The sequence below is a fragment of the Delphinapterus leucas genome, chromosome 7, assembly GCF_059928025.1.
Source record: "Delphinapterus leucas isolate spDelLeu-1000000601 "Yukka" chromosome 7, BTC_Dleu_Yukka2, whole genome shotgun sequence".
Lineage (NCBI taxonomy): Eukaryota > Metazoa > Chordata > Mammalia > Artiodactyla > Monodontidae > Delphinapterus > Delphinapterus leucas.
In genome coordinates this window covers 45,947,384-45,967,825 of record NC_143135.1, presented here as the reverse complement: position 1 = coordinate 45,967,825, position 20,442 = coordinate 45,947,384, and the positions used below count along the sequence as shown (strand labels likewise).

The following is a 20,442-nucleotide window of genomic DNA, read 5'->3' as shown; positions in this document are numbered from 1 at the left end:
ATTCTTTTTTAGTATAGTTCTAATAAATCTAGAGGCTAGCACGTAATTCATTTAGTTCTGAACAGAGATAAAAGTTATAAACTTGGGAATTCCCTGGCTGTCCAGTGGTTAGGACTCCACACTTCCATTGCTGGGGGCCCAGTTTCGATCCCTGGTCAGGGAACTAAGATCCCGCAAGTCCAAGGTGCAGCCAAAAAAAAAGAAAGGTTATAAACCTTGCTTTAAGGATCAACATCTGAATGTGTAACATACACATTTATAATGTGCATCCTCCTCCTGGCTGCATTAGACACAAGTTATTTAGCATTTAGAGCCACCCACAACAGTGCTTTATACATTCATTAACCTCCAAATCTTCCATCATACTAATTCCCATTCTCAATTATCCCATTATCTGTTTTCCAACCTCCTCCCAGGCCAAAGGTACAGCTAGAGAAAGATCATTGTGCTCTCCTGGCTTACAAGTTCATATGCTTCCTGCTTTTCTATCGTCAATTAAGGTTATCACTGGCAAACTATAATCCTTTTACAGTACCCTCCGAAAGGGCTAAAAGGGCTATTTCAAGTCTTCAAGCCTTTAATTCTACTTCCCCCTATTCTCAACCAATGAGGCTGTCTCCATACTTTAGAGAGCTTCCCAATCTCTACCTCAAGATCTGTTCATGAAATTATCTCCACTTCCCTCTTTCCCCTTATCTTTGCATCAAATGCCAACACACTTCCTTGCAGATCTTGCTCTCAGAATTATCTCATCTCCATTCACTGAATATCTCCAACTCTTCCCACTAACAAGCAACTCTTCTCTAACTTCTAATATGCATATATCTACCCTGAAAAATCAAAACTTAACCTTAATGCCCCTGTAGTAGCTCTCTATTTCCTATAACTTTCATATCAATACCTTTTGAAAAGCAAAATCTTTATATCTACAAGATTTTAGGAATCACTCTTACTGGTCATCTAGTCCACTAGTTCTAGACCTACAGAATCCTACCATTCTAATAGGTAGGAGGAAGCAAAAGACCCATCTCCCCTGAGGACACAGTTTACAGGAACTCTAACAAGGATTTCAGAGTTCTTTTTTTTTAAATTTATTTGGCTGCATGGGGTCTTAGTTGTGGCACACAGGCTCTTTGTTGCAGCACGTGGGATCTTGTGTGGCGCGCGAGCTTCTCTAGTTGCAGCAAGTGGGCTTCTCTCTAGTTATAGCGTGTGGGCTCCAGAGCACATGGGCTCAGTAGTTGCACTGCGCAGGCTCCAGGGTGCCCGGGCTCAGTAGTTGCAGCACACGGGCTTAGTTGCCCCACGGCACGTGGGATCTTAGTTCCCCGACCAGGAATTGAACCCACGTCCCTTGCACTGGAAGGCAGATTTTTAACCACTGGACCACCAGGGAATTCCCTCTAACAAGTTTTTGATGGTTACAAGAATCTATTGTAACATTTTTGGAAGTAAATTTTATTTCAAGAGCTTAAAATTTTTTAAATTATGTATTAATAATCAAAAATGGTAGTATCATCAAGTATAAATTTAAACAGCTAAAATAACTTTTTTATAAAATATAAAGAATTAACCATTAAAAAAACACACAGAGAGAAAGCATGTTTGCAGGCAGCAGAAGAGCACTACCTATCTTGTATAAAAGCTCATTCTCTGACGTTTATGCCCTGCATCTCTGCTACCATTCAACCCACACAGCCTCACTCACTATCATCAACCACTTTCAGGCACTTCCCCTATTCAGCAAAGACTAAGCCAAGCTTCAAGCAAACTTTTCATAATCCTAAAAGATACATCTATTTAGATGATTCACCCAGCCTCAAAGTTCTTATACTTTCATTTCTATTCAACTTTAGCCACCCACTTCCAGTGGTACACTAAGTTCTTACACCACCTGAGACTGCTCTATCTTGGATATTTTAAATTCCAACATGCCATTCCTTGATCATCTTTATTCTTTCATGAGCTTAACACCTCCATTTTCTCCCTCTGTTGGGCTCCTCACTTCTCTTCCTTCTATGCGCAGCCTGGACTCCATGGTGTATGCAGCAGCACCTCTGATTAGAATCCTCACTCTTTCCTTATAGCTAACCTAACCCAAAATCAGTGTTTCAAGCTCACTTTCTTCATTCCTATACCAAGATGGTTGAGCACAAGTAGAGAAAAATCATGAGTGACCCATCACAGAAATCCACGTCTATGGGAAAACTGACTTAGCCTCATTTCTACTCCCTTTTTTTAGGTGTTGAACATGAATCAGTCTGAGCCAATTAGGTTATTCTTACCCTCTGACAACAGTGATAGGTTCAGGGATAAGCATTTGATCTGAGGCAATCTAATCAGAGTTAATATCTAGATTTGTATTGCTAATACTTAGAAAAAGATTCTCAAAATTATCAAGGAAGCATTTAGCTTACCTGGACCTTCAAGAGGAATCAACCTTAAGGTAAAGCTAACATCAGGTAAGCAAAACAAGATATGAAAGAAATCTCATCCTGATATCACTGAGCCACTGGTCCCAGACTGAAACCAGTGAATCCCACTTAATCTCTCAACTTTCTGGTTATATGAACCAATAAACCTCCTTTTAGCAAAGTTTTTGATTGTGTTTTCTACTGATTACAAGCAAAAGAATCCTGATATATAATATTTGGGTTGAGACTGACATCAATACATCATACTAATACCTTGGTTGATGTCCAAATGCCAATTTTAGTCTTAGTTCCCAGTTATCAGTAATCAGAGCTTTCTTCTTCTTCCTCTAAGCCAGTACCTAGCTCATAGCAGATGCTCAAAGGATATTTGTTGAACCACATTAGCAAGGCAGAACCTAGAACAGGCATCTGAGAGGGATTTATTATCCAATTTTGAACAATACTGCCTCCTAAGAGCTGTAAAACCAACTTCAAGACAGTGTTTCCCAAACATTTTTGGCTGCTTTCCACAATAAGCAGTGTATTTTATATCATGATCTGATACACACAAAATCTATATAATTGAAAAATAAAATTCAAAGAATACTTACCCCCTACTACATGCAAAGAACTCTGCTATTTTCTCTTCCATTTTTTTAAATGGCTCATGATTACCCATCAAATTCATTTCACACTGCTCACAAAGGTATGACCTATATATTGGAAAACATGGTCCTAGGAGTTCTCTTAAATCAAAATGGGGAACTTCTACGATTTGCGAGTAAAAAGACCAGCCAGGGCAAACAACAAAAGAAAATAAAACACCTGGTCCAGGTACCCTTGCACACAGAGTAGGTCAAGAGCCTCTCAAGTAGTAATACCTCTTGTCTCTCACCCTTTCTAATCATGCAAGAATTAGACTTTCAGTGTTATTGCCTTGCTCAAATCATCACAGCGGTCCTCAGTAAGACTCAGACGTCGGACTAGAGTCAAGGCAAGGAATCCACTAAATGTACCAAACACTGCAATGTGAGGTGTAAATATTTCAAGCATACACACAGTGACAACTATTTGTCAAAATTATGTAGATGTATCAGTTAATAAAAATACAAATTTATTTAAAAATACAAATACATGGAATTTATAGAAACACTCTATTACCATGTATTTCTCAAGAGTTAATAAAAATTTTTTTCTCTAAAACCTTTCCTTTTCTGAATAAATAAAAATTAAAAATAAAAAAGAAATCCTCTACTACTGACAAGTTTATCTCTTTATAGACACACACAAAAGGTTCACACTAACTAACCTTCAAGCCTAATGTTTCCCCCACCCAGAATCCTTTTCTGTTCTCTCTACTAACCCAAACCCTACTTCTCTATGAAGGCGTGCCTTCACATCTCTTCCCTCTGTCTTCCTATAGATTTGTAGTCCACAGAAGTCATTTGACAGCATCACAAAAATAACTTTGTTGAATGTGTTGTTCAAATGTTAAAATACAAGAAACAATTGTAAAAGCACTTTGGCAGTTTCAAGGTCTTATTTTCTGAACAGCTTAAGGTTAAAAAAATAATAATAATAATAATAAAATAACTGACTGCTATTCCAAACCGAATGACAATCTTTAGGGATGTCCTATCTGGACACCATGGAAAATACTTCCTAAGTATTTTCCTATCTGGAAAATACTTTTTCAGGAAGCCGTTAGATTACTGTCATTCTCAGTTGCAGCATCATCAAAACAAGGTTACTATCATTTAGAGTGGATTTATACTTTGACAACACTTCATTTCTGGTTTTTGAAGTTACTTGGCTCTATTGTCTATAAGGTGTAAAAATATCCAAATATATAAAGCTGAAAGACCCAAATTAGACTGGAGACATTTTAAATTATTTGAAAATAAAATACCATTTTCTGCAAGACGTTTTCTAAATTTTTCATGTTTTAAATTTGATTCAAAAAATTTCAGCTGATGGGAATTCCCTGGCAGTACGGTGGTTAAGGACTCGGCACTTTCACTACCAGGACCCGGGTTCGATCCCTGGTCAGGGAATTAAGAGCCACACCGCATGGCCAAAAAAAAAAAAAAAATTTCAGCTGAATGTTAAACATATTATCTCCATATATAAATATATTTTTAAAGTGTATAATACTTTACTGATGACTATAGTTACAATGTCGCTAGACACTCTTAAAAGACCCTCTCTTTACCCATCACTGGTGGTGGAACACATCAGTGTGAGTAAGCTGCAGACAACTTAATGGGCATTTGTTAGGATTTCTCCAAGTTTATGGGCTTTGAAAGCATTTAGGAGCTTAAATCACTTCAACTGCTGAAAAGCAATGAAAACTCTACGCCCAGATGAAATCAAAGTATTTAGTTTCTGGGTACACTTTTTTCTTAAAATAATATTTGAGGCCCTGAGAAATGCCAGGATGGCGTAGTGGAAAAAAAGCTTGAGAATAAGAGATCTTAGCTATAATAGTAATTGCTAACATTTATTCAGCCTTCACTTCATATAAGCCAAACATTACACTAAATCCTTTATGTGAATTATTTTGTTTAATCCACGCATCAATCTTAAGTAGATATTACTATTATTAATATTATCACCATCCCCACTGTACAGTTCAAATACTGAGCTTTTGAAGGGTAACAAGTCCAAAGTCGTAAGTGGTAGAGCAGGGACGCAAACCCAAGTGTTCTTGCTACCTCGAAGCGGCACCTGGATGTAGTTAAATCCTTGCTTTTACCCAATACTTCACTAATCTGGCTTTCTGACTTTGTGCAAGTTATATATCCACTCTGGACCTCAGTTTTCTCATCTGTAAAAATAAATCAACGAATGCTAACGTTCCTTCCAGTTCTGCCTAACTTCAATATTATCAACCTTACAATCTCCCTGAGCGTCAACCAGCCAGTGTCATTCCTTCTTCTAATTGAACTCAACTAAAAAAGCATTTACGAACCCACTAGGTGTCCGGCCTTGTGGTAGGCCGTAGCCTAGGTCCCCGACTCTGTTCCCGCCACTAGATGCCAACAGGCCCCCTTTCCACCCGCAAATCCCCTGAACCCGCAGGGGTCCTTTCTCCTCCGAAGCCCCTCCCGGCACACTCCCGCCTCTGGGCCAGCCCTAGCTCTGGATCCCAGAAGAGCTCACCCTTCAGGTGGTTTCCGCTGCCTGGCGCCGAGGGACCCCGCGGCCCCGCTGCCTTGTCCCCCGGAGGGGTCGTATGGAGTGCCCCTGTTTGCGACCTTTCGACAACTCTGCCTTTCGTCATGGCTGCTGCAGGGAAGGTGGAAGAAGCGGGGTGATGCCGCGGCCCCTTAACAACAACTACGCGGCAGGCTCCTTACAACACCCAGGGGCCACAGCCACAGCCACTTCCGGGACGACGACCTCACCTGAGACGACCTCAGGCCCGCGAGCACAGTAACACTAAGCCGGGACCCACAGCGCCTACTCGGACTAGGCTCCGCCCCGCACCGCCCCCGAGGATAACGCGCTCGCGCCCGCCCAGTAACCGCGAGACTAGTCAGGGTCCCCTTCCGCCCCACTTGCTGCCCCGCCCCGCTTCATGACTGTGCGGAGCATGCGCAGTCACGGTACCGGGGTCAGCGGGTGTGACTCAGAGACGCAGGCATCCAACGCGCAGCTCTAATTATCCGGAAGTGCGATCTCAGAGACTGTAATGCCTTTGTCCTGGCGACCGGAAGTGCCCGGGAATGATTAGTTGGAGTTTCGCGGTGGATGCTGATTCAGCAGACTCCCTTCTCTACCAGTTCGAGAATCTGCCTCGAATCTGGAGGGGCTAGACAATGCTTGGTCTGAAGATGTTGGAAAACATAAAGCCTGAGCCGAACCCACCGAGTTTCAGGAAACTAAGGCTCAAGGAGCCCGTAATCTGTGAAGGTCACAGGGTGGCAGAAATCGGTTTAGAATCCAATTTTCTTGTTCCCAAGCCAATGCTTTCCCACGTCATCGCCCTGCCACCCCTCATTTGTAAATCCAGGTCAGCACATTTATCTTATACTTTCTCAGAGCCCAAACGTACCTTTTTTGGCTGTTACTTTTTCCACTCCTACCTCTCAGAGCGGTATTCAGCTTACTCACTGGTGAATGTATTGGAATTCCCTCTTGAAAGTAACTTGGTAATGTGTATAAAAATACTGATTGTTCCTATCCAGTAATTAAATTTCTAAGAAGCTATTCTGTGGGAATAAACATGCAGAGGGAGTTATTCCTAACGGGATTATTTCTTAGTATAATAGTAAATGGGGAAGCAATCTAAAAACCCAGCACCAAAGAATGGTTAGGTAAATGATGGGAGAACCATTCAGTGGAAATGTTTTATGTACACATCCTCTGCCTACTTATATTAAGACCTTCAGTGACCACTCTAAGAGGTAGCTTCCCATTTAATTCCTTCATGGTCGTTATTAAAAGCAATAATTATTTGGATTATTTGTTTACTTGTTTATTGTCTGCCTCCACCTCTAGAATGTAAGCTCCATTAAGGTAAGGGGCCTTGTCTTTGTCCACCATTGTATCACCCAGGAGATGACAGTGCCAGCACCTAAGAGGGCATTCAATAAATATGTTGAATAGATTTTCAACCATAAAAAATTACGAGGAGGGGCCTCCCTGGTGGCGCAGTGGTTAAGAGTCCGCCTGCCAAGGCAGGGGACATGGGTTCAAGCCCTGGTCTGGGAAGATCCCACATGCCACGGAGCAGCTAAGCCTGTGAGCCACAACTACTGAGCCCATGTGCCACAACTACTAAAGCCCACACGCCTAGAGCCTGTGCTCCGCAACAAAAGAGCCACTGCAATGACAAGCCCACGCACCACAATGAAGAGTAGCCCCTGCTCGCTGCAACTAGAGAAAGCCCGCATGCAGCAACGAAGACCCAATGTAGCCAAAAAAAAAAAAAAAAATACCCAGAGACTAATAATGTGGATGATGCTTATTCAGAAACAAATTCCAAGAGATAACTATAAAAAACAAAACAAAAATATTAGAAGGAATACATAAGCAAGCAAATTTATATCTTTGGAATAGAGGTCTTCTTGAGCAAGATGCAAAACTATTAACTTAAACCCTTGATATATTTTACTAAAAAAAAACTTCTAAGCACCAAAAAATAAACTCTAGGAACAGACCGAGAAAAAATATTTGTCACGTAAATAAGAATTACTACAAATCAATAAGAAAAGCACAACTCAACAGAAAAATGGACAAGATATGAATAATAAATTCATAGAAGAAAAATTAAATAGCCAACAAATTAGGAAAAGATGAACAAGTTCATTAATACAGTGTGATGACACTGAGAGGTGTATAGATTGCAATAGCAGAAGAGAGGAGTGTCTAAATTAGAATGGAGCTGCAGTGAAGGTCTCCTAAGAAGAATGATTATTAAACGGATTTAAAGGATTAGAGGGAGTTAACAAAGGAAAGGAGGAGAAAACAGCTTTGTTTTTTTTTATTATTATTATTAATTTATTTATTTTTGGCTGCATGGGGTCTTTGTTGCTGCATGCTACTCATCGTTGCAGTGCACGGGCTTCTCATTGCAGTGGCTTCTCTTGTTGCAGAGCACAGGCTGTAGGTGTGTGGGCTTCAGTAGTTGTGGCACACAGGCTCAGTAGTTGTGGCTCACGGGCTGCAGAGTGCAGGCTCAGTAGTTGTGGTGCAGGGGCTTAGTTGCTCTGCGGCATGTGGGATCTTCCCAGACCAGGGATGGAACCTGTGTCCCCTGCATTGGCAGGCGGATTCTTAACCACTGCTTATCTTTGAAAAGGAGCTTTAAGCAAAGAATAGGAGAATGGAAAAAAGTGAGATAAGACAAGGGCATTATCACAAAGTGCTAGAAGTTTGAACTTAATCCTGAAAGATATCTGAAACCATTGAAGAACTTTTTTAACTGGAGAGAGATGTATTAAGATTTGTATTTTACAAAGCTTATCCTTACTGCCCAGTGACAGAATTAGAGGAGTGCCACACTAGCAGCAGAAAGAGAAGCTAAGAAGGTATTGTAATAATCCCAGCTAGACCCAGGGTAGTGGACTGGAAACAAAGATGATGTCAGATATGAGATAATGTGAGAAAAATTATTTTAAAACTTTTCTTTAATTACATGAGTAAATACATACTAGTTATTCCAGAAAAAAACTGAAAAAACAAACAGGAAAATCATCTCTAATAACACCATCCATAGCTAATCATGATATTTGGGATTTATCCTTCTGGAATATTAGAAATGTTAACTAAGGAAGTTGAATCTAGGGGAGTAATGCCCTAATTAGACAAGGATATTAAGTGAGAGTGAAGAGATTAGGTGTTCAAGGAATTTCTGGTTTAGGAGGCTGAGGGGAATATTTGTGCCTAAGATAACAGGAAGAGGAGTCACACTGGAGAGAAAGATGCTGAATTTTGTTTTGGATACTGTCTATCTATACTTCCTTGCCTCCTGACTTCTATCATCTTTTCTCACCTGAAACTCCTCTCCTTATAGTCACCAGTGAGCTTCTTTTCATTGGATTCAGTTTTTAGTCATTTGCTACCTCTCTCCATTGCTTAATACATTAACTGCTCCCTCCTTCATGGTTTCCGTGACAATTCTCTGACCACCTAGTAAACTCTTTTGGAGGAAACTTCTTTTTTCCTTTCCCTTAAAAGCTGGCATCTCCCCTAGATATCCACTCTCTTCTCAGTCTACAAACTTTTTCTAGGCAATCTTGGCCATGACTTCAATAACCAATTATACATACATAGATAACAAATTTTTATTTCAAACACCAGAACTATATACATAACACTTATTAGACATTTATACCAGGGTGTACCACAAGCACCTCAAACTCAGAATATCCAAATCTGAAATCAACTTTATCCTTCCAAACTTTAAACACTTCCTGTATTCACAGTCTTGGGAGATGGCACCATCAGTTCCCCTTTTGCTTGAGCCAGAAACCTAAGAACTCTCATTTAACATTCATTAAATTCAACTTGTTGAATGAATGATGAATGAATGAATTCCTCTTGTCTTTCACACCACATCCAAACACTGGGTCTAGTCAGATCTCCATCTCCTCTTCCTTACCTTCCTCATTCAGATCTCATGACCTCTCTTCTCACTCACCTCTAAGCAATTTTCCATATTACCACTAGAGTGGTCTCTGAGAGACAATCTTGAAGCCCTTCATGGTCTGACACAAGCTCAAATGGTCTAGCTGACTCTGAATCTAACATGAATAAACAAATAAATGAATAAAAGAAACCATTCCGAACCACATATAGTACCCTGAACACACCATACTCATGTATGCTACTGTGCCTTTGCAATAGTTGTCCCTCTGCCTTAAATGTCTTCCCCCCAGTGTTTCTCTATGATCAATTACTGCTTATCTTAGAAGAGTTGTCCTAAAGGTACCTACCAATCATGACAGGCACTTCCTCCCCTGGATTGACTCTATTTTAGTAATTATCTAATTATATTTAATTGTTTACTTTGTTGTGGGGGAGGGGCACACCACATGGTATGTGGGATCTTAGTTCCCTGACTAAGGATTGTACCTGTGCCCCCTGCATTGGAAGCGTGGAGTCTTAACCACTGGACCGCCAGGGAAGTCCCCTAATTGTCTACTTATTATCTGCCACCAGACTATAAGCCCCTTTGGTGATTCAGCCTGGTGCCTTTCTCAATATGTTTTTGTACAGTGAATGCCTTTGAGATACATGAAAGCTCTCCAAATGCATATGATCACTAGATAGTTAAATGCACAAATGAAAAAAGAAGGCTGAGAGGGGTAGACCTGTATCAGGAGATATAGAAAAATATTATAAAGTAATTAAAACAGGAATGTACTGGGTCAGGAAAAATGTAGGTAAACAAATGAGATCAAGTAGACCCACATGATCATAGGGATTAGTATATGATAAAGGAGGCTTTTTTTTTTCAGTTTAAAAAATTTTTAATTTGTTTCAAAGTTAAACCCAAGACACATTGACTTCATAGGAAATCCACTGAGAAATGTTTTTCTAGGCTGAACACCTGTTTCCCTTTAGTCTCCCCCAACAGAGCATGTACATGTTAATTACTTTCATTTTATAATCACTGCTGTCCCACCACTATACCAAGAATATCTAACTGTGTGTGTGATATTCTGAATGTTCTTAGCTATACCCTAACTTCACTAACTGCAAAAGATTTTCTGGGATAACCTGTCACTTGAATTCTTTGGCTACTTTTGAAGATGAAGTCCAAAGAACTCTTAAATGATTCTCCTTTGTGTGTGTGTGGGGGGGGTTATTTTATAGGCATTAGCAACTAGCACCTGGGGCTGTGCTGATCCCATCTGGCATCACTGGGAGACAACCTGTAAAACCAAAGAATCATTTGATGCAACAGGCAACTAAGTGACTCAAAACTGAAGGTTAAATTTAAAGAAAAAATAATTTAGAGAAAAAAAGGGCAATCCTAGAGGAACTCATTCTAAAAACTCAATCATTATGCCTCTGTGTGTGTGTGTGTGTGTGTGTGTGTGTGTGTGTGTGTGTAAGGCACAACCAGATCAATTCAGTGCATGCTGGTGGGTCCCACATGACTCAAAGGAGGCATTTTAAACCAGAAGAAAAAAGGATAGATTATTTAATAAATGGTACTAGGATAATTGTCTAACCAATTTTTAAAATCAGATATCTATCATATACTATATACAAAATTAATTATCAGATGATATTAAAGCTTTAAATTTAATAATAAGAGCTATGAAAGTATAGAAAGATAAAATAGAAAAAATGTTTTTATTATCTTGAGCAAAAAGACCTTTCTTAGTATAACCTATAAGAAAGCGTCTGATTTTATCCCTGTGCAAATTTAAAACAGAATTTAGCACCCATCACACACCCAAAGGAAAATCTACTCCACAAAACAATAATGAATAATGTAGAGATTATTGAATTGTTTGAAGAGAAACAGAGAGACAGTTAATAAATTCTTCTAGACATTTTTTTTTTTTTTTTTGTGGTACGCGGGCCTCTCACTGTTGTGGCCTCTCCCGTTATGGACACGCAGGCCCAGCAGCCATGGCTCACGGGCCCAGCCGCTCTGCGGCATGTGGGATCCTCCCGGTCCGGGGCACGAACCCACGTCCCCTGCATCGGCAGGTGGACTGTCAACCACTGCGCCACCAGGGAAGCCCTCTTCTAGACATTTTTGTTCTTCCCTCTTATTGTCAGCACCTCACTTTTTCTCCCCCCTCCTAATCTCTAGAGCAAACACAGTGCTTTTCTGCTTTCAGTCTTGACTTGACGGCCCTGGAGGTCTAGCCTTTGTGCAAGCATAGCAAATATTTATCTAATAAAAGTTGAAAAGCTTTTTTAAGGATCTAAAATTAATATTGGAATAAGGAAGACATTAAAATATATTTTACATAAAGAAATATGGACATAATTTAAGTTTGCAGCTTGCTGAATATTCACAGACTCAAGAGGGGCATCTCCAAGTCAAGAGACAGAACAGTACCAACACCCAGAATACCCAATACTTCCTTCCAAGTCACTATTCACCCTCCCCAAGAGAGATCACTGGAAAAGCCTCTTAAAATATAATGCAAAACCTAAAGCCAATTTGAGATTTCCCTATCTAGCCATGACAAAGTAATTGGTACCAGACCAGCCTTCCCACTGCGAAGAACTAGAAAACTAGGCAAAATATCTGAAACAACTGTTTTTAGATGCTGAACAATAGTCAGTCAAGGACTATGATCCTTGAGAGAAGAGAAACAAATGAGTCTCATGATTACATGGTCTTCTGCCTAGAGGCACTTTCTGAACCACAGCACAAGAAGGGGTAGCCCAAAGAGGGCACAGTGGTATTACTAGGCCAAAGAAAACGGATGGGAGTTCAAGGCTACCATTAAGGCTGGAATTTGCAGGGCAGGACACCAGAGAGGAACAAAGAAGAAGCTCCAGATAGCTGCATAGGAATCTCCTTGGGTTTTTAGTTGAAAACCTGCACAAGCCAGCGTAAGACCACATGAGGTGGAGCAAAGAAAAATGCTCGCGACATAACGGATACTGGAAAGCTGTGAGCTGTGTGGAGATTCCAGAGCTTACATGGGACTGGAAGACGTTAAAGTTCCACTAAACCAGAGTGAAAAAAGCTCGTGACCAAGTTTGCCATTCAGAAAAGACACCAGAAAGGCAAAGCCTTAGTATTAGGGCTAATCTAACCCTAGAGAAAAGGCTGCTTTAGACATACACTAATACAGATTAAAAACAAGATTCAAAGGATTGATTTGATGCACAAGTAAATTAACCGTCTACAGAACAAAATTCAATTATTTTTATTGAGGTAAAATTGATATATAACATTATATAAATTTTAGGTATACAACATTATAAATTGATATTTGTATACACTGCAAAGTGATCACCACTAGTTACCATCTAGTTACCATCCATTACCACACAGTTGATCCCCTTCACCCATCTCATCCTCTTCGCATTTCCCTTCCTCTCTGGTAACCACCAATATTTTCTCTGTATCTATGAGTTTGTTTTTGTTTTGTTTGTTCATTTGTTTTTTAGATTCCACACATAAGTAAAATTATATAGTATCTGTCTTTCTCCCCCTGAGTTATTTCACTCAGCATAGTACCCTTAAGGTCCATCCATGTTGTTGCAAGTGGCAAGATTTCATTCTTTTTATGGCTGTATAGTATTGCACTGTAATCTATATATCTTTATCCATTCATCCAATCATAGACACTTAGGTTGTTTACATATCTTGGCTATTGTAAATAATGCCACAATGAACACAGGGGTGTATTTATCTTTTTAAATTAGTGTTTTTGTATTCTTTAGATAAATACCCAGAAGTGGAATAGTTGGATCTCATGTCAGTTCTCTTTTTAATTTTTTGAGGAACCTCTATACTGTTTTCCATAGCAGCTGCACCAATTTACATCCCCACCAACAGGGCTTCCTTTTCTCCACATCCTCTCTGATACTTATTATTTCTTGTCTTTTTTTTTTTTTTTTTTTTTGCGGTACGCGGGCCTCTCACTGTTGTGGCCTCTCCCATTGCGGAGCACAGTCTCCAGACGCGCAGGCTCAGCGGCCATGGCTCACGGGCCCAGCAGCTCCGCGGCATGTGGGATCTTCCCGGACTGAGGCCTGAACCCACATCCCCTGCATCGGCAGGCAGACTCTCAACCACTGCGCCACCAGGGAAGCCCTCTTATCTTTTTGATAGTAGTCATTCTCTGATAATAGTCATTCTCTTTGTGGTTTTGATTTGCGTTTCTCTGATAATTAGTGATGTTGAACATCTTTTCATGTGCCTGTTGGCCATCTGTATGTCTTCTTTGGAAAAATGGCTATTCAGATCTTCTGCACATTTTTCAATTGAATTGTTTGTTTTTGTTGTTGTTGAGTTGTGTGAGTTCTTTATATATTTAGGATATTAACTCCGTATCAGATACATGATTTGCAAATATCTTCTCCCATTCAGTAGGTTGCATTTTCATTCTGTTGATGATTTCCTTTGCTGTGCCGCAGCTCAATTTTTTTAAAAAGAAAATAAAATCAAGAAGTTTTATAGCATGGGATCCACAATGTTCAGCATGCAATCTAAAATTACTAGGCACTCAAAGATTCAGAAAAAGGTGACCTATAATCAGAAGAAAAATCAGTCAATAGAGAGCCAGAAATGACTTTTTTTTAAAAGCTATTATGAATATGTTTAAGGATTTAAAGGAAACCATGAACGTAATAAGGGGACAAACAAGAAAGACCACTAAAGAAATGTAAACTGTAAAGCAGAACAAAACAGAAATTCTGGAACTAAAAAATACGATACCTGAAGTGAAAAATTAACTAGATGGGTTTACCATCAAGTTAGACACTACAAAAAAAAGGCCAGTGAACTTAAAGACAGGGCAAAATAAATCTTCCAAATTGTAGCACAGAGAGAAAAAGGCAGAGTCCAACATATTATATGTCTAATTAGAACTTCAGAAAGAAAGAAGAGAAAAATTAGGATATTTGAAGTACTTTTTTAAATAATGGTCCATTTTTTTTTTTACAGATTTGTTGAAAACAATAAGCCCAAAGATCAAAAAGTTAATTGAACCCGAAGCAGGATAAATATAAAGAAAAACACACTTAGACCTGTCATGATGATACTGACAGCCAAAGATGAACAGAAAATCTTTGGAACAGCCAGAGGGGGTTTGGAGAAAAAACACATTTCATTCAGGGGAACAGAAAAAGAATGAATGCAAACTTCTTGTAGAAAAATAATGCAAATAAGAAGAAAATGGAACAACTTCCTTAAAGTGCTTAAAGAAAATAAAATCAAAACTGTGGACTGAGAATTTTAAATCCAGCAGAAATAGCTTCAAATACAAAGGTGAAAGAAGGATATTTCAGTTAAACAAAAACTGAGAGATTTGTCATCAGCAGACTTAAAATACAAGAAATGTTGAAGGAAAATGATGGCAGAAGGAAATGCAGACCTACAGAGGAATGAAGAGTGCCAAAAATAGATGGGTAACTATAAAAGACTTTTTTCTTCATTATATAGTTTTTACAGGATAATTGGTAATCATATATCACTGGTGGGAGTATTAAATTGTACAACCACTTTGGAAAAAGTTTTGGCAGTTTCTTATAAAGCTAAACAAACACCTATTTTATGACCCAGCAGTGCCACTCTTAAGTATAGTTTAAAATGCATGTCCATGTCCACAAAAAGACTTATACACAAATATTCATAGCAGTTTTAGTCACGATAGCTAAAAACTGGAAACAGGTAGTGTGAGGACATTGTCCCTGAAATGGGGTGGGCTACTGTAGGGTGTCAGAGCCTGGACAGAATGAGGAGACTCGGTCAGCATAGGGGTTTAAAACCCAAGCAGAGTGGGGAGGGTGTCCTTATAGAGAAGCAGCCCAGTGTGGAGTTTCAGAGCCCAAGCCAGGTGTATCAGAGGTCCCAAGACCACCCCCAAGTTCAATGATTAACTAGCAGGACTTAGCACACAGTCATACTCATGGCTATGATTTATTACAGCAAAATGATGCAAACCAAAATCAGCAAAGAGAAAGGCACATGGGGCAAAGTTCAAAGGAAACCAGGCACAAACTTCTAAGAGTTCTCTCTCAGTGGAATCACAGGGAACGTGCTTAGTTCCTCCAGCAACGAACAGTGACAACATGGCACAAACTTCTAAGAGTTCTCTCTCAGTGGAATCACAGGGAACATGCTTAGTTCCTCCAGCAACAAACAGTGACAACATGTGTGAAATGTTATGTATCAGGAAGCTCATAAGATTCAGAACCCAAAGTTTTTATCAAAAGTTGGTCACAAAGGTACTCCATGCCTGTATGTACAAAAATTCCAGATTCCCACAAGGAAAGCAAGTTGTTCAGGATAAACCACATTATTTATACAAAAAGTTTGGGCACAGTGAACCATTCTTATCAGTATGAGGTAGGTGGGAACCCTCCTGAAATCCAAGGTACCAGGTGCCAGCCAAGGACCAAACTTGTACACAATCCCTTCTAGCAATAGCAGCCTCAGGCCTTCTATATTAACTCTTCTGCACATCAGGTGACAAGGGTATCCTTGAGGAGGGGCAGCTCAAAGCAGGTTTTCAAAGCCAAAGAAGGTTGAGGAGAGTGTCCACACAGGGGGCAGTGATGGTACTAGCCTGGTACTGGGAGTCAGAATCAAAACTGGGTGAAAAATGCATCCATATAGGGCAACTTGGTTCAAGGTGTTGGAGTCAAATGGGATAAGGTGAGCATCTACACAGGAGAGAGAAGGGTGTAGCAATAAGAGATTGGTTACAAACTGGTACATTGATAAAAAATAAGTAACAATATTACGATAATAGTGGCCTGGATTTTCTTACCATCATTAGAGTTAAAAACACGTGAAGGGAGAAAAGTAGACTGAAACTTGTGATGTTGGGGGTATTGAAATTGGAGGTATCAGTCTGAAATCATGGTTTTCAATAGATAGATGGAAGTAAGAATGAATATAAATGTAAATGAGTGTGTCTACCAAACGGGCCTGGAGCAGTGACACCTCAAGGACAATGAATATACTTGGTGTTAAGATCTTGGTTCTAAGTAATATTTTTCACTTGTTGGAGAAATGGCTAATTACAGGGTTAGTTGCAGGCATGGAAAAATACAAGATGAGTCTGGAGCATCTTGTACAAGAAACAAGGAAGTGCTCAAAGAATGACAGGGACATATCAAAAGGACAAGAGCCAGCTTGAAGAGGCTCCAGTGGCCAAATTGGGTATAGCTTGAGTTGCAAAATAAATAATGATATATTTTTTAAAATATTCATTCATTTATTTATTTTGGTTGCGCTGGGTCTTAGTTGCGGCAGGTGGGCTCCTTAGTTGCGGCACTCAGGCTCTTTAGTGTGGCATGCACACTCTTAGTTGTGGTATGCATGTGGGATCTAGTTCCCTGACCAGGGATGGAACCCGGGCCCCTTGCATTGGGAGCATGGAGTCTTAACCACTGTGCCACCAGGGTGGTCCCAAAATAAATAATGATATTAACAGACTATAACTCATTGGATAAAATATGAAATCATGAATTTATGTTGATAAAAAAATCAATGAATAAATTTAAAGTTTGATGAAAATAGAACATTTACATAGTTTTGAAATATCTATCATAAAATATTGATTAATTACTTACAAAATGAAAAAGAGTAACTTTATATCCCACTCAAATGATTCAAGAAAAAAATTCTTTGTACTACTGGCAACAATTCTGAAAGAAATAAATACACAAGTCACAGTTATAGTTGGAGATTTTACCACTTATCTCTTAGTAATTAACAGAACAAGTAGTTGTTCTGTATTCTGATTGTGATATTGGTTATGCACATCTGTATATTTGCTAATATTCATAGAACAATACTGTAAAAAATCAGTTATACTGTATGATAATTTTTATTTTTTAATTAATTTTTATTGGAATATAGTTGCTTTACAACGTTGTGTTAGTGTACGATAATTTTTAAATAAAATAGTAAATAATAATATCTACATATATAGTTGGAGAGGAAAAATCTTAAATTTTCTATGGCTGGACAATCAAGCTAAGACAGAAAGGAAAAAAAAATGACATGACCCCTTTATGGTAGGCCTTTCCCAATGTGCACTGTGCATCTACATTATACATTACCCAGACCTTCTCAAAGCAGGAGGATGAAATCAAACTTTGAGAAAAAGCTGGTCCCTTTCTTCAGATGCCAGCATTGTAATTCTATGATTAATACTTCTTTTTCATCTCATACAAAGGGTCACATTGACCAAGGGCTTGTTCTGTACGGGCCTAACTGACTAAAAACAAAAAACAAAAAAACTGATGAACTGTGTGCACAATGCTAACCTTTCAATATGGTACATTATCTCAAAAATGTATAAAACTGTATCTCAAAATGTATATCTCAAAAATGTATAAAACTGTATCTTTAACTCCTGATCAATGGAGCAGTTCTCAGAGTTTCTGAGAATCTGTTTCCTGGGGAATAATCCTCAGTTTGTCTTGAATAATATTCTCTTTTCTTTCTTCTTAGCTTGATTGTTATTTGATTTTTCATTGACATAATACAGAGAGTGGCAAAGTAAATCAATAAAGTAACTTTACACCGTAAGGAGCTTGAAAAAGGAGCAAACTAAAACAATAGCTAGCAGTAAGAAGGGAGTAATAAAGAACAGAATGGAGACAGATACAATATAGAATGGAAAAACAATAGAGAAAATCAATAAAACCAAGAGCTTTTTCTTAAAAAAAATTGACAAATATTTAGCTAGATTGACTAAGATACAAAGCAAGAAAAATTAAAGTATTAAAATCAGAAAAGAAATTGTTACCAAAGTTCATGTGCCCGATGCACAGTGAGGCCAAATAAACTGAAACATCGGAGTTTGAAGCAGAGAAAGGTCTATTGAAGTAGGACATTTCTACAGATTTTACAGAAATGAAAAGGATTATAAGAGAATACTGTGACTTTTCACAAAGATGGTGCTGAAAGCGAGGAAGGAAGCCCCTGCCCCTCCCAAAGCTGAAGCCAAAGCAAAGGCTTTGAAGGCCAAGAACACAGTGCTGAAAGGCATCCACAGCCACGCAAAAAAGATACGGACATCACTCACCTTCCAACTGCCCAAAACACTGTGGCTCAGAAGGCAGCCCAAATGTCCTCAGAAGAGTGCCCCTAGGAGAAACAAACTTGACCATTATGGCATCACCAAGTTCCCCCTCACCACCAAGTCAGCCATGAAGAAAATAGAAGACAACAACATACTGGTGTTCATTGTGGATATCAAGGCCAACAAGCACCAGATCAGACAGGCTGTGAAGAAGCTCTATGACATTGACGTGGCCAAGGTGAACACCCTGATAAGACCTGATGGAGAGAAGAAGCGTATGTTCAACTGGCTCCTGATTACAATGCTTTGGAAGTTGCCAACAAAATTGGGGTTATCTAAACTGAGTCCAGTTGGTAATTTTAAATATAAAAGTTTTCACTAAAAAAAAAGAGGATACTGTGATGAACAGTTTGCTTCAGGGAGAGGAACTGGGTGGCAGGGAAACAGTGAGATTTTACTTTTGGAATTTTGTCCCAAATGCATGAATAATATATTTAACCAATAACAGCAATAAACATATGAGCACAAGAATAGATAAAAATGAAAATAATTTATTAAAGTATAAATTATTTTTACCATATTTTCTAAAGTTTTTGCAACAGGCTTGTGTTACCGTCATGATTGGAATAAAAACAAAGAAGATTTTTTAAATGTTCGTAATGTTAGTATGCGTACAATTTTTACTGTGTTTCTTTAATATCATATCAAGTCTTACCTCTTCTTTGACTAGAAGAATTTAGTGAAAACAGCATCTTCTCCTTGGCTATGAGCAGGAACTGGAACCCCTAAGTTTTACACTTCCAGGTGAGGAGACCTCAGCCTGAACTAGGAATGGAAACAGTTTAGAAACAGAAAAAGAAGAGTAGTTTCTCAGGGAGCCAAAGAAAGAAGATGTTGTCCTAGAAATAGGTTGGAATGTGGTGGCTGGACTCAGGCATTTAGAACTAATTTTTAAGTCCCAGTGTTCAGGCAGCTGTCAGACAAGGCAGGCCAGAAGCCAATGGAAACCAGCTGGTAAAGCTGGAAAGAAGAAGCAGCCTACGTATGTGGGGTAGGCAGGGTCGGCACCTTCACATACTGGCACAGCAGTGAGTTCTGTCCCCAAACTGAGTGAGAAAAGGGCTGGGCTCCAGTCAAGAACAACCAGCCAGGTCAAACTCTCTGGATTGACATCACTCTTGTGCCAAAAGAACGCAGGCATCTCAAACTGCCTTTTCATTTGTGCTGGATGGAGAGAGTGTTGGCAAGAGTCCGAATAGTTCAAGGCTTTGAGGCTTGGCCCTCTGGCCCGTTTCTCTCAGTGCTGCTATTTGCCCAGGCCAGTAAAGAATCCTGGTCTCTAAAGAGTCAAGATTATCTGAACAAGTCAGAATAGAATAACTTTTAAAAATGAACACTTTTAGTTTTAAAAATTATTTTTTCCATGGGCCATGTCGTCACTTATTATATTATAATAGCACATTTGTATAGGTTTTTTGTTTTGTATTACTCCCCAATTGGAATGTAAGCTCCTTGAGGACAGGGGACTTTTTCTGCTTCATTCACTGCTATCTTCTCAAAGCTCAGAAGGGTGCCTGGCACAAACAGAAGATTTTAGTTGAGTTACAAAAAATAATCACTGCCAAAAAAATGTTACAAAAAGTTCAAATAGTAAAGTTCAAAATGTAAAATTTGAGTCTGTCCATATCTCCATCTAATTCTATTCTCCCAAGATAACCATTATAACATTTTTGTGTATACAATATTAATCCTAGAACAACCTGTCTTTTTATTTCTGTTTATCTTAAGCAGACCACAATGCCTGGCATAGAAGAAAGTACTTGATACAACTA

The 20,442-nt window shown here is 39.1% G+C and overlaps 1 protein-coding gene and 1 pseudogene across 2 annotated transcripts in view; one reads left to right on the top strand and one right to left on the bottom strand.

Moving 5' to 3' along the window:
- Positions 1-5,902, bottom strand: part of TMEM41B (transmembrane protein 41B) — a 29,675-nt gene extending 23,773 nt beyond the window's left edge. The window contains exons 1-2 of one of the 2 annotated variants that reach the window (XM_089915183.1): positions 5,822-5,892; positions 5,577-5,702 (exon numbers count right to left, since the gene is read on the bottom strand). In XM_089915183.1, the coding sequence (XP_089771309.1) occupies positions 5,577-5,697 (121 nt within the window). In that variant the 5' untranslated portion in view covers positions 5,698-5,702; positions 5,822-5,892. Of the gene's footprint in view, positions 1-5,576 lie in introns of both variants that reach the window. The other variant, XM_022563184.3, reaches the window with a different exon arrangement.
- An 11,566-nt stretch (positions 5,903-17,468) lies between these two features.
- On the top strand, positions 17,469-19,876 carry LOC111169191 (large ribosomal subunit protein uL23 pseudogene; annotated as a pseudogene).
- Positions 19,877-20,442: the final 566 nt, after the last annotated feature.